Consider the following 13,909-nt stretch of genomic DNA (forward strand, 5'->3'; position numbering starts at 1 on the left):
ACCTCGGACGCGGGGTAGCTCCTCTCAGCCTTTCCTGCGCCGTCGCAGCCTGGCACTCTCGGCCGCTGCCCCTGACCTCGGACGTGGGGTAGCTCCTCTTGGCCGCCGCCCTTCGGGCATGGGGTACCTTCTCTTGGCCACGCTTCGCCTGCGCTTCGTGCGGCAGGTCGCAGCCGCCACATTTACCTGAGATGACCCTACCGACACCAGCTTCAGATGCTTTACACAGGACACCCAACAAATCGTCCAGTTTTTGTTTTTAAAAAGAAGGTCAACATAGATATAACAATTATCCCAGAGGCATGACCTCACAGATACAGCTGAAAGAACACTTTTTAAAGACTATTTTAAAAAGCAGTACAGCAAATGGTTAAGTTTGAGACCCAGTCATCTCCAACCACGGATGAAAAAAAAAAATTCCAGGTTATGGAGTGGGAAAAAGAACAAGCAGTGAATTTTTGATACATAGTAACTGAAGCTAGAAATGGATGAAATAGCAGATTAGAGCCAACTGAGAGTACAAGTGAATTAGAGGAATGCAGAAGAGAAAAAAGGTGCAAAAAACTCGAGAGAGAGTACGCAGGTGTGAGAATGTCCACCACACATATAACAGGAGTTCCAGACAGAACTGATGGAGGAGGAGGAAGTATGGAGAAGACAGAGCCTAAGGACTTTCCAAAATTAAGAAATATATGAATCCATGACTTGGATGCATACAATCCTGAGACAAGAGTGAACTACTATTTACGTACATTTTGTTTTTATTCTTAAACACAAGTTTAGAAACATCTTTAAAGAAAAAGGTTACCTACAAAACAAACAAAAATGGGACTGCAGCAGACTTCTCTGGAATAAATCTGCAACGTGCTGGGGGAAAATAACTGCTAGTTTAGAATTCTATGCCCTGCTAAATTATGTTCAAGCATACACACACACAGATGATACTCAGGGACTAAGAGTTTAGCTTTCACTGAAAAGGAACTACTTCAGAAGAAAACTGAAGCTCAAAGCAAAGAATGGGTTTCACAGATGAACAGTGTACAAAAAAAAAACAAAAAAACAAAAAAACACAGTAAGCACGGACTGTAATGATGACTGTTTAGGGTCTCAGAAAGAGGCAGAATGAAACACTGACAACAATATCATGGATGATGGGGGCCCAAAGCCCAAATCATCTATGATCCTTGCAATGTTCAGGAGTAGAAACAGCAATTCACTTTAGAGTTTATTAAGTCAAAGGTGCATGTTGAAAACTTACAAGTAGCTACTAAATAATAAGTAACTTTCAAATCAGCAAAATGAAAAAAAAGTTCAACAGAAAGCAGGAAAGAAAGCAAAAAAGTAAAGAAAACTTACACACAAAAGGTGATAGAAATCATTCTAAAATAATAATGAGCATACTAAGTGAAAATGGATTAAAATTTCCCCATTAAAAGTGTCAAGATTCAATCATTAACTCCTAACTGTATGCCTGGCAAAAATCACTCACTCACTCACATCGGCACAGGCGACACATCCAAGAACATTCAATGCAGCATTGTTTTTTGTTTTGGGGGAGGTTTCTGATCAGAGAGAAAAAAAGTACTTTTTAATTCCTTCTTAACTGCAAAAGCCCTTTATCTCAAATGCCAACATATACATTTATTTCTAGCTAGTAAAGCACATGAGAACCGCAGCCTAGGAGAATAAATAGGAAAATAACGAAACTGTGCTTATGTACTATATCAGAAAAATACAAAATGCAAAACAAGAATGAAGTTTCTGTGACAGAGAAAGATAGTGTTGGGAGATAATTCTTCAAGGATCTCCACTGTTAAATTGGAAACAATGTACATGTCCACCCAAAGAAAAATGGACCAAATGACTGAGCCAACAGTTAAGTAATAAAGAGGAGTTAAAACTAATGAATGAAATCCCTAAGATTCAAAGTATCTTCTCAAAACATAATGCTGACTGAAAAAAGCTACTTGAAAAAGAGTATATATAAGCCATACACCACTCATGTAAGTTTAAAAAAAAAACAACTCTCCAAATAGCCTATAAGTTGTCACATATATACATACATATGTGGAAAATGTATAGAAACATAGCCAGGAAAGAAACATGCACTTCAGAAGAACATTACATCTGTGAAGGGGCTACACCTCTGATGCCTTTTTGTCATGTTTTCTTTTTAAACAAAAAACTCAAACCAGTAATGTCAATATTTGTTAGGTACCTAGAGAACTATTTGTGATTTTATTTTCCATATTCTGAAGTAGTTTCAAACTTACAATTCTAAGTAAAAATTGAAAAAGGAAAGAAAAAAGAATAAGTTCTGAATCTATGCCAATTCAGATCACCGATCCAGTTGGCAACCAATCATTTTCTAAAATTATATTTAAATGTTCTGAATCTTTGTTGCATGTTACTGAATTTTCTCACACTACTTTACCAACACACAGTTCTCACTGCAAGGGAATAAACAAACGAACACTCAAAAAACAATCGTGTTTTTAGTCTGTGATTTATCTTTGTTAAAGTATTGATAAAACATGGTTCCAACATTTGCTTTTTTCTGTCTCAATGCTGGAGCCATGCTAACAACAGGACAAAAAAGATGTGCAAGGAACACCGTAACCACAGCCAGTGAGGTGCCTGTGAGGGACAGGCTGGAGGGCACATCCCCAGGACACCGTGATGGGGGAGAAGGCATCAGGCTCCGTGGGACCATGAGGAGGCAGGAGAGGCTGGGATCACTGCTTCAGAGCCAAGCCCTCAAGAGGACACAGAGGAACTGACCTTGAGACAGGTCCTCAGAAATGAGACAGGGACTGTCAAACTGAGGCGGGTTTGGGTCTGAAGAAATCGGGAGTTTCTAGGGGGCAGAGACCCAAAGAAAGGAAGAACCTGGTCTTGGGGGTTTGAGTGGATGGGGTACAGGAAGGCAGCCAGCAGTTCTCTTCATTCAAGTTCAAGGTCTACGTGCTTACTGCTTCCTGCTGCTACTGCTGAGTCCTAGATTTCTGCACAGGATGCTCCCCTCTGGACTGTGACACAACAAGCAGTTAGATCCTCCTTGCTTTGGTGACAAGAGCCCAGAGGCCAGGAGAGCATGGCAGACACACCAGAAAAGTTCTAGGTCAGGACAGAGCAGCCACCTGAGTGTTTGAGATGTTAACTAAGGAGTTATTCTACTGGCTGAGAACAACAGGGGAAACCCAGTCCAGTGCAGCCCTGAATAAGGAGGGCAAAGTCACAACCCGGCATTGGTGGGTGGGGATTCTCTGATCTTGGGGATGAGGGAAGGGAAAGACATATGGATGATCTGAAAACACAGTAGGGCTTCCATTCAGATGAAACATGCCCTGCCCCTCGGGGGCAGGGTTGGCAGAAAGGCTTGCAAGATTTTTATGTCTACTGTAAGCACACAGTTTTACAAAGCTGAGTAAGTAATACAAAATTAGTTGTTTCTCTTTTATAACTTGACACTTTATTTTCAAGCCTTTACCACTGACTGTGATCTCAGACAACACCTAATCCCAATCTAAAACATACTGTTGTTCAAACATACAAAACTTCTAATTCAGAGATCTATGACCTTTTCCCCGGAAATAAACATCAAGTTCCTGAGGTAATTAGAAGTAAAGCCACAGGTATACCTATGGCTGATTCATGTTGATGCTTGGCAGAAACAAACACAATTATCCTTCAATTAAAAATCAATAAATTTAATTATTAGAAAAAGTTAAGCCATGTCTCTCCTTTTGATTTCCTTTCTACCAAATGCGTAAGCTATACCTTAAGCTGAATTTCACAGCTTTAAGATAGTCATTTGGTTATTTTCCTTCTTCAGGTCATTTTAAAGCTTCAGTGACTCCCCTTTCATTTTCATCTCCCTCTTTCAAATAAGATTTCTCTTGTCTACTTGCAACAGTTAATTTTATTTATATTAATCCAGAACTTATGGGGAGGGAGGCGGGAGTGGGGTTCAGGATGAGGAACACATGTACACCAGTGGGGGATTCATGTCATTGTATGGCAAAACCAATACAATATTGTAAAGTAATTAGCCTCCAATTAAAATAAGTAAATTTATATTAAAAAAAAAAAACCAGAACTTTGCCAAACAGGTATGAATTCATACCACAGGATTAAACAAACAAAAATATCAATGGTTACATATTTATTTTTAAAATTCTTTACAGACCCAAATACACAGATAAGCAGAATAAATAAAGACTAATGGTCATGACCACACCAATGGTGTGACCACAGGCAATGGATCCAACTCTTGGCATATTTCCCTGAAGTGAGGGGCCCAGCTGGGCTCCAGGATCCCTTTAATTTGTTCCGTTATAAAACCCCATAATTGTCCTATGTTTTAGTATTCACTGGACTATAAATGCTAAGAAAAGAAAAAAGGGAAAAACCAGTAGCTACAATGAAATTTAAAAGTTGACAAAAGATACGTTATCAGGATATTCCTGAAGGGTTTATGTAAGTACAGGAAAAAAAAAAGTCAGACAAAATCCAAAGTAAATATCATCTAATGTGGATACTAGGGTTAATTTTCAACTCGAGAATATCTGCTCTGGCTCTATTTTTATAAACTTGATTTAAGGATTATTGTCTCCGTATCCATTACTTCTCTATGTATTCTAAGTTGTGAGTTAAACATATTTAACCTCCTTTGTATATTTCCTCCATCTCTATATTCAGGGCTTAGATCCTGCTCAACGTTTTCTAATGTTCCCACCAAGCTGTCTTGGAGGAAAAATTGGTACTTCCTATTACAACGCTCTTATTAATAGATCCCCCAAATCCAGTCACACGCACTTGGCAGCGATTTACCCAGCACTTTCTTCCCCTCTTTACCAGTGAATTAGCTGTTTGAGAGGTTCAATTATGAAGTTGTGATTATATCTCTACGGCTTGAGAAATACATTCGGCAGATAACTTAAGTTCTATAAGATTTAATAGTCTTAAATATTTTTTCTCTAGAATATTGCTATGTGTAATAATTAACTCTATAAGAGCCTTCATAAGGAAATGGCTCTCTTATCTATCAAGTACGGGAAAGTATGCGGTTCACTCTGAGACCTGACAGCTCACTGCGGCTTTGTCCCTGGAACACAGAGATGAGCACAGGGCTGGGCCCAGGCCTGTCACTGCCCCTGCCTCCAGGCCTGCAATCTCCATCTTGGAGGCTAATTAAACTGCTTTCGCTCTAGAACAGGACAGAAAAGAAGCAAAAAAAGGAGTTGTAAGCATTTCACAGACTGTTGGCATAAAAGCAATGAGAATAGCATCTATAAATTCTTAATCATAAAACCTTTACCTCGCTTTATGAAATTTACGTGGGGGAACCTAACCCAGGCCTCCCTCTGCAGCAGTGTCTCTGACCATCAGACACAGTGGTTCCCACCAGCTCCTGCATCACAGACCCCCGCACATACCCACACAGTCAGGCAGACCCCCATCACAGCTCGAGGCTGGTGGGGAAATCACTGTAAGATTCATATTAATTTCTCTCCTTTTCCTCTCCTTGGAGAATTAAAGTCACAATGAAAGGTTAAAAATCTAAGCAGGAGTACTTGAAAGTGTTTGTTTTATGTATGGCGTCATTCTCCGCCCCAGAGATTTAGGAGTCGTTTTGTGTTGTAAACCTGAACAGTGTAGTTCTGCTCCTAAAATGCATATAAATCGTGCTTATCCCAGAGAGAGCTTTCCTCTCCTTCTACTTTAAAGCCTGACTGTACTGTCTAAACAGGAGGCTTAAGTGCTGATCTGATGTTATCGTTCACTCTTACTTAAGCCTTTCAGATCATCAAATTTGGTTTTCAACATCTTTGTTTTATAGAATAAACAATCTGGCCTGAACTTACACAGACCATTCAAACCCTAAACACCAACCTCACTATCTACTCTTCTCAGCTTTTTATAAAAATAACTTGTCCAATCTCCAAGCTGTTGACAGTGATCAGATCAAGGTGGAGAGAGGCTGGCTGACCACAAACACACCAGACGCAGACTCTGCCCACTTCCTCCCCCCACCGCCTCCCAGTAAGAATCAGGCATTTATTAAACGCTTCCTAATAAGATGCTCACAGATCTGTTTTTTTGCGTTTTGTTCAATTTCTACTCTGTAGTCTGCTTGCATGAGCACGTTTCTGAAAATGTATAATTCTGAGCGTAACACAAAACATACATAACAAAAGAATAGCAAAGGCTTCTGTTTTAGATATTCCAGAAGGCACATTTGTACAAATAACTCCAGTGTTTTGAAAAATCGATTTTAGAACATCCTCAAAATGCATTCCTGTACCTGTCCTCCCCTCCCCCACCCCACCGCTGGCCTTTTCCACTTAGGCCTGGGATCCAGGACAGTGACACAAGTACCCTGAAGCAAGGGGAAGCGTGTCAGCCTCTGACTTACCTCACAGAACATATAGAGAGACAGCAGAGTGAGTCCGAGGTTGTACACCACTAAAATCCCCCGGCAGGAGAACGGTTGCCTAGTCTTCATATATTTTGGTCCCAGCCACACGATTAGCAAGTACAGGATGGAACAGACCAAGGTGGGGACGTAATTGTCCAGAAGAAACCATCCTTCTACTCGAGGATCTGGAAAATTGTAAAAGAAAAAACATTCAGTGATAATAAAGTAGATATAAAAATAATAACAATGTGCTTCGAACATGAAAAAATTTTCTCTAACCACAATGTTCCCAAGCCAAAAAAGCAACTCAAAGAGGAACTGTGAGTCTTCAATACATAGGCTCAAGGTGAGGCTCTCATTCATGTTCTAAACAGTCATGTGCATATTACCAGGGGCTTTGCTAAATGACTTTTATAAAATCTGTTCTTAAGAATCTTAAAGAAAACAAGGAGAAAGCTCAATTTTTCACTAACTGGATTGATTAACCAGGCTTGCTGAATTATGCATGGGTCAAGGAAACCCTAGAGGTGGCAATCTTTGAGCTCCGAAGCTCTCCATGTCAGCCCAGTGTCAGCCAGTTTGTCTGGCATGCAGACTCAGAAAACATGCCACTCGGCCAGCTCAGAGATCATCTCTGATTCAACAGGCCTCGTCTGCGGAGTGCCATGGTTAACAGAAGCAGGGGCGATAACTTTTTAAAAAGTGAGAGTGAAGCAGCAAACGACTGGATAAGAGAAGAGCAGAAGCATGAGAGAGAAGACCTACATTATCGATTCAAGGACATTGCTGATGCAGGAAGGACATCCTGCCTCCCCTTCCCTCCCCTCGGCAGGAAGGAGGAGGAAAAGGACAGTGGACCAGCCCCTTCTTTGACCTCCTGGCTCAGCCGTCTTGCTACTCTCTCTCCAGGGCTCTCTCCCTTGACCTTGCAGGACAAGCACAGCTTTAGTAGAACACACGTTCACTTGGGGAACCACTGTCAGTCTCCTTTCTTGCAGACACACCCTAAATTCTCCCAGTGTCTCTTTTTCTTGGCTTCAGAAGGAGACTCCATCCACCCTCTGCCCACTGATGCTAGAGTGGTGGTGATGGTGGTTTCACTGATCTGTGCTTCTCAGAAGCCCTTTAGGGAAGTGGCTGCCCCAGCAAACTTATTAGTAACAAGAGGATTCTTAACACCTTTTGTTCTCAGCTGTGGGCCTGAGTCAATTCTGAGAACCCAAGTTCCTACTTAGCAAGTAACATCAGACCTTTATGTATGTTTATGTGTTGGTGATGGACAGGGAGGCCTGGCATGCTGCAATTCACGGGGTCACAAAGAGTAGGACACGACTGAGTGACTGAACTGAACTGATGTGTACATAACAACACAAACACAATGAATGCCCCTATGAATACCTCCCATTTCCTTTTATTTAAAGCTGTTTTGCATCTTGCAAACTTATTTTAATTAAATTAAATTTTCTAACAGATCTTCACTTTCCTACGTCACCAAGTATCCAAGTATTTCCTGGGTGGCTGGCCCTAACCCCAGGTGGTAAATCCTTAGGGAGCTAGTCAATCATGAAGCCCTAACGCACCCCCAGGAAACTGGTTCAGATAAGAGCATGTGGAGCAACTGCAGCCACTGAGCTCTGAGGAGACGACAGTCTGTAAAGTGCTCTGGGGAAGAGTTTTCTGGTTCTTAAAACCATGCAAAAGATCAGACTCTTTTCTCCTCCTCTGGAGGTGCAGCCTGGAGCTTCAGCAGCCAATCTGCAACCACAAAAGCTGGGGGGGCCTGACCTGAGCACAGAGCTGCTGACACACTCAGGAGCCAAGGTAGGAAATGACAAGCACAGGGTCCTTGGGCAACATCACAGAGCCCCTAGAATAACTCAGATCTCACAATGTTCCCATTGCTGTTGTTCGGTTGCTAAGCTGTGTCTGACTCTCTGCGACCCCATGGACTGCAGTGTGCCAGGCTTCCCTGTCCTTACAACAGCTCAAACTCATGTCCACTGAGTCAGTGATGTCATCCAACCATCTCATCTTGTCATCCCCTTCTCCTCCTGCCCTCAATCATTCTCAGCATCAGGGTCTTTTCCAATGAGTTGACTCTGCATCGGGTGGCCCAAGTATTGGAGCTTCAGTCCTTCCAATGAAAGCTAATAATTTTTATTACTGTTTCAGCCATTTAAAATTAGAATTTTGATCCTACAACACTGAAAGACGGCATCATCCCAACATGAGCACAGACAGATGGATCTGGCTTGTTCTTTTCCAGGGGCCACACAGTAATTTAGCTTGTTCCCCATGGAACAAGTCTTGACAAGCAGTACCGCTAAGCAGCCTCCTTATACACATCTCTGCTGAGTCAAAGGGCACATGCATTTTAATTTCAACAGAAAACACAACTGCCCTCCAGAGAGGTTACCCCGGTAGACTTTCTCCACTTCCTCACTATTATCACAGATGGCATAAGTCTTACTGCATCCCTGCCTTACTAACAGATGAAGTTCCTTTTATTGCTTTCTTTATATTTTAAAAACCATGAGTCAAATGGAGATTCTATCTGTTTAAAAGCCTCTGGGAGCTTTCCTATGAATTGTTCTGTGAACCTCCCAAGTTCCCTCTTTACAGGTGACATGTTAGAGATGAGATTAGAAGAAGGTATACTATCTGGAGCTGACTTGCTTGTCCTGAAGGACAATGAAAGATGAGGGTAAGAAGTGAGCTCAGGCACATATACTTATCCAGTGATGTGACACATCACAAAAAAGGGCTTTAGAAAGCCCTTAAAACTGTAAAACCGGAAGGGTTTTAAACCCCTATTGCAGCAGTGTATTTTGAAAATCGGATTCAGCTGGAGACTCACAAGAACTGAGCAACCCATGCCACCAACAGTGGTGAAATCTGTGGCACGCTCAGGCTGTAAGCTTGCAACATAATCCCATCTCCACTGAAGTCAGCAGAGGTTCCCAGCACCTGTGTCTCTGCCCCAGCAGTCAGGGGACCTTGCGCCTGCTCATGACTTCAGGACTCCAAGCCCCTGGTATCTAATCACTGGAAAATGAGCATGGTTTCTAGACTGTCTTCATGCAATATTCACAAGTTGCCTATAACAAGGAGTGGGAGGAAGGATGGGAGAGCAAGACTCAAAACCACCTTACCTCGGGGGCCAAGCCATGCCCGGAAATAGGTGCTAAGCGATGCATCAAAGTGCTCCATTTTAAAACCTATTAAGAAAAAGAGACATTGATTAATCTCTACTCAAAATGCTTTCTGTAGTTTTTTTTTTTTTTTTTTCATAAAACAAGAACAAATTCTTTTCAGAGAAGACACTCTGGACAAGGTTAAGTTCCTCATGTTCAAACAACTTCTTTTTTAAACTCACAAAAGTAACTTACGTGCTAAGTTCTCATTTGAAAAGCAAAAGGAAAGACACAATCCCGTGAATTCACTTTATAAATAAGTGAAGCGCCAGTTTTCTGTGCTTTTCTCAGCTCCATAAAAATTCTCTCTGTGAAGCTGAAATCTCAGAGGGGAGAAGGACAGAACCGGATAGAAAGTGGGCAGAAGGGGGAAAGTCCATCAGGGCAAACAGGACTGCCATGGGGAGAAAATGGTTCCTCTGCTGGGTGTTTTTATTAATTACTGTCCTAACATACTTCACGTCCAAAGCAAAAAATTCAAACATTTAAAATGAAAAGAGGCAGTAAGAAAAATCTCATCATTCTGATCCAACACAATCCCTCAGACCCACTGTCAGAAGGAGCTTACTGGTACCATTTCTTGGGTACACTTCTGGAGGGTTCTCTCCTCTAAGCACAAAAGATGACACATGCTGAATGAGAGTTTCTGTAACTGTTGATCGCAACCCATTAATACTGATACATGATCAAGTCAACTTCGCATTAAAAAGAACAAACTAATCACCATAATCAGAGTGCTGTGTCCTTAGGTAGAATGAATAAATACTGCCATGAACCTTCAATGTTTGTACCATTATTTATGAGTGCGATGTAAACTACATTCTTACTGAGGTAAGCACAAAAGAATAAAGTTGGGAAAACACGTACACTGAGTACTGTATGTATTCTGACATCTTGGAGATTGTCTCATAACAGTGGTTAGAGACCCACCTCCATCTTCAAAGATTTTACAACTCCCTACTTTCCCCCCATTTGAAATTTACAAGTTAGTGAAGCATCTTTTCATCTGTGCATTTATTTACTATATGTTCTATATGAAAGTCAGGAGGCACATTTTTAACTGTCTTGGTCGTTACTATTATAGAAATAACCACAAGTATTTTTCCTTCCAAGGGCAAAGGAAAAATTGGTTTCATCAACTAGCAGTTTAATGCAATGGCTCTCCCTTAGCTGGCCACGCTGAAGCCTACGTCTTATCCTTTGTCTAATTTCATGGATAACTACCTTAAAGTAGTTTGGAATTCCCTAATGGATTCCAGTAGTTAAAACAACTGAGTCAACCCAGCCTGGTTGTGGGAGGCACAGGCGTAGCCATCAATGACATCTTGAAAGCCACAGCTACTAGGGTTCTGTCCCAACATCTGTCCTTCCCTGGGGATGACTCAGGAGGTCACCTGGCGGACTCCTTTCAGCCAAGAAGCCACCAGCTCCCCACACACCCAAATGCCAACAATGAGACACACCACCTTTGCCCCTCAGCAGTTACCCAACCAGAGAAGCACAACAGGCTGGCAGGGGGTTAAGTGGTTCCATGTGGGCTCTTTCTCAGACAATCTGGGTTTGAAACCCATTTTCTCCGCTTACTAGTAATATGACCTTGGACCATAGGAGTTATTTAACCTCCTACCTGCTGTTGTTGCTGTTTAGTCGCTCAGTTGTGTCTAACTTGCTTGCAACCCCACAGACTGTAGCCCTCCAGGCTTCTCTGTCCATGGAATTCTCCAGGCAAGAATACTGGAGTGGGTTGCCATTTCCTTCTCCAGGGGATCTTCGTGACCCAAAGACTGAACTTGCATCTCCTGCACTGGCAGGAGGATTCTTTACTGCTGGGCCACCACAGAAGTCCCTCCCATGTTCCTACCCGCAACATGTGGGAAATAATTGCCCCTTGGGGGCAAAAATTCCAGCTGGGGCAGGAACACACACGCGTAAAATATGTAAAGTAAATGTTGGCATGAAAAATAAAGCACGGTAAAGGGGATGGGATCGTGGAGCAAAAATTTTCTTTGGAAAATGAAGTTGCCACTCGCAGAAGGTAACCACAGAGCAAAGAGAAAGGGCACTCCAGTTCAAGGGCCGGCTGGGGGCAGTGGCCCGGAGACATCTGTGCCCCACCTCCCCGCCCACCAGGGTTCACAGAAATCAACCCCAAGGCGTGGGGAGCATGTGGCAACAGGCTGGCAGGAGAGGCGGCACCTTAGCTGTGCTCACAGCCTGTCCCCACATCCCCTTCACAGCTAGCTCCCCAGCTGCCCAGCCACTGCAGAACAGGACAAAAGGTCCCAGCGAGTGAACTCCTCCCGCCGGGTGGCCCGCCCCGCTGGGTGAACTGGGCACTCGCTGAGCAGCCTGTGGGCTGAGCTGTACTCTTTTGTACTGTTCTAAAAGAACAGGAGAGGCACGGGGCCCTGCCAAGCCCTTGACACTCTGCCTGGTGATCGGGGATCACGGGAACAGCATGACCCACTTTGCACAACGTCCAAGTGCTCGGCCAGGTCTGCGGCCTGACCACCCATGGCAGATTCCCATCTTCTGAGCCACCCGTGGGCCGGGAACGTCACTTCACCACCAGAGTCATCCTACTGGCGGCTCCAGGCGAGCTGGGCCACGCAGGCACACAGCTGCTCTGGACAATTGTACTGGCAGGGACCAAGCCCAGGCACTGGGCCCATGCTAGAGGAGCTCTGGTCCTGAGCTCAGCAAAGAATAAGCCATTCTTTGATGTGACTGGTTCCCCACACTGAGACCGGAAAAGGGGATGTCAGTCCTCCCAGGAGGCTGACCATGCTGACACCAAGCCAAGCATCACCTCCCTACCCTCTTTAACCAGGAGTCTCCGGCACCCACCCAACCTACGGGGGCTTCCAGAACCACAGGTCATGACGGGGAGGGGTCGGATCCATTAAAGAAAAAAAAAAAATCTAACCACGACAGTATCCAAAAGTTCTTCATCAGGTCAAGGGCCACACACACAAAATGATGATAAGGAAAACATGCTAAGGGTCAAAAACAGAGGCAGGTACATTAGAACAGATTTTGAAGAATCCCTCTTTTATGCACATTTTCCAAAAAGACACTGTCTGTTGAACATTACTTCCCACTATCAAATTCTAGAGTGTTTCTGGTAACCACGTGGCTGTATTACAATTGTGTCTCTGGGGACGACAGAGGATGAGATGGCTGGATGGCATCACCAACCCTATGGACGTGAGTTTGAGTGAACTCCGGGAGATGGTGGTGGACAGGGAGGCCTGGCATGCTGCGATTCATGGGGTCGCAAGGAGTCGGACACGACTGAGCGACTGAACTGAACTGTACTAAGAAAACAAATTACTAACTGGGGCTAGGAATTACTCTGTATTAAAAACAGGATGCAACACAGTTCAGTGTACCTTCACCTAAATCAAAGGAGAAAAGGAAAGATAAAAACATCTGAATGCAGAGTTCCAAAGAATAGCAAGGAGAGATAAGAAAGCCTTCTTCAGCGATCAATGCAAAGAAATAGAGGAAAACAACAGAATGGGAAAGACTAGAGATCTCTTCAAGAAAATTAGAGATACCAAGGGAACATTTCATGCAAAGATGGGCTCGATAAAGGACAGAAATGGTATGGACCTAACAGAAGCAGAAGATATTAAGAAGAGGTGGCAAGAATACACAGAAGAACTGTACAAAAAAGATGTTCACGACCCAGATAATCACGATGGTGTGATCACTCACCTAGACCCAGACATCCTGGAATGTGAAGTCAAGTGAGCCTTAGGAAGTGTCACTATGAACAAAGCCAGTGGAGGTCATGGAATTCCAGTTGAGCTATTTCAAATCCTGAAGGATGATGCTGTGAAAGTGCTACACTCAATATGCCAGCAAATTTGGAAAACTCAGCAGTGGCCACAGGACTGGAAAAGGTCAGTTTTCATTCCAATCCCAAAGAAAGGCAATGCCAAAGAATGCTCAAACTACCGCACAACTGCACTCATCTCACACGCTAGTAAAGTAATGCTCAAAATTCTCCAAGCCAGGCTTCAACAATACGTGAACCGTGAACTCCCTGATGTTCAAGCTGGTTTTAGAAAAGGCAGAGGAACCAGAGATCAAATTGCCAACATCTGCTGGATCATGGAAAAAGCAAGAGAGTTCCAGAAAAACATCTATTTCTGCTTTATTGACTATGCCAAAGCCTTTGACTGTGTGGATCACAATAAACTGTGGAAAATTCTGAAAGAGATGTGAATACCAGACCACCTGATCTGCCTCTTGAGAAATCTGTATGCAGGTCAGGAAGCAACAGTTA

The 13,909-nt window shown here is 43.2% G+C and overlaps 1 protein-coding gene across 1 annotated transcript in view; it reads right to left on the reverse strand.

Annotated features, from left to right (window-relative positions):
- Nucleotides 1–13,909, reverse strand: part of ELOVL5 (ELOVL fatty acid elongase 5) — a 74,216-nt gene that overhangs the window by 21,996 nt on the left and 38,311 nt on the right. Inside the window, exons 2-3 of the mRNA XM_010845261.1 lie at nt 9,574–9,639; nt 6,419–6,606 (exon numbers count right to left, since the gene is read on the reverse strand). Of these exons, the coding sequence (XP_010843563.1) occupies nt 6,419–6,606; nt 9,574–9,631 (246 nt within the window). The 5' untranslated portion in view covers nt 9,632–9,639. The remainder of the gene's footprint in view (nt 1–6,418; nt 6,607–9,573; nt 9,640–13,909) is intronic.

This window comes from Bison bison, unplaced genomic scaffold (assembly GCF_000754665.1).
Source record: "Bison bison bison isolate TAMUID 2011002044 unplaced genomic scaffold, Bison_UMD1.0 scf7180017864214, whole genome shotgun sequence".
Taxonomy (NCBI): Eukaryota; Metazoa; Chordata; class Mammalia; order Artiodactyla; family Bovidae; genus Bison; species Bison bison.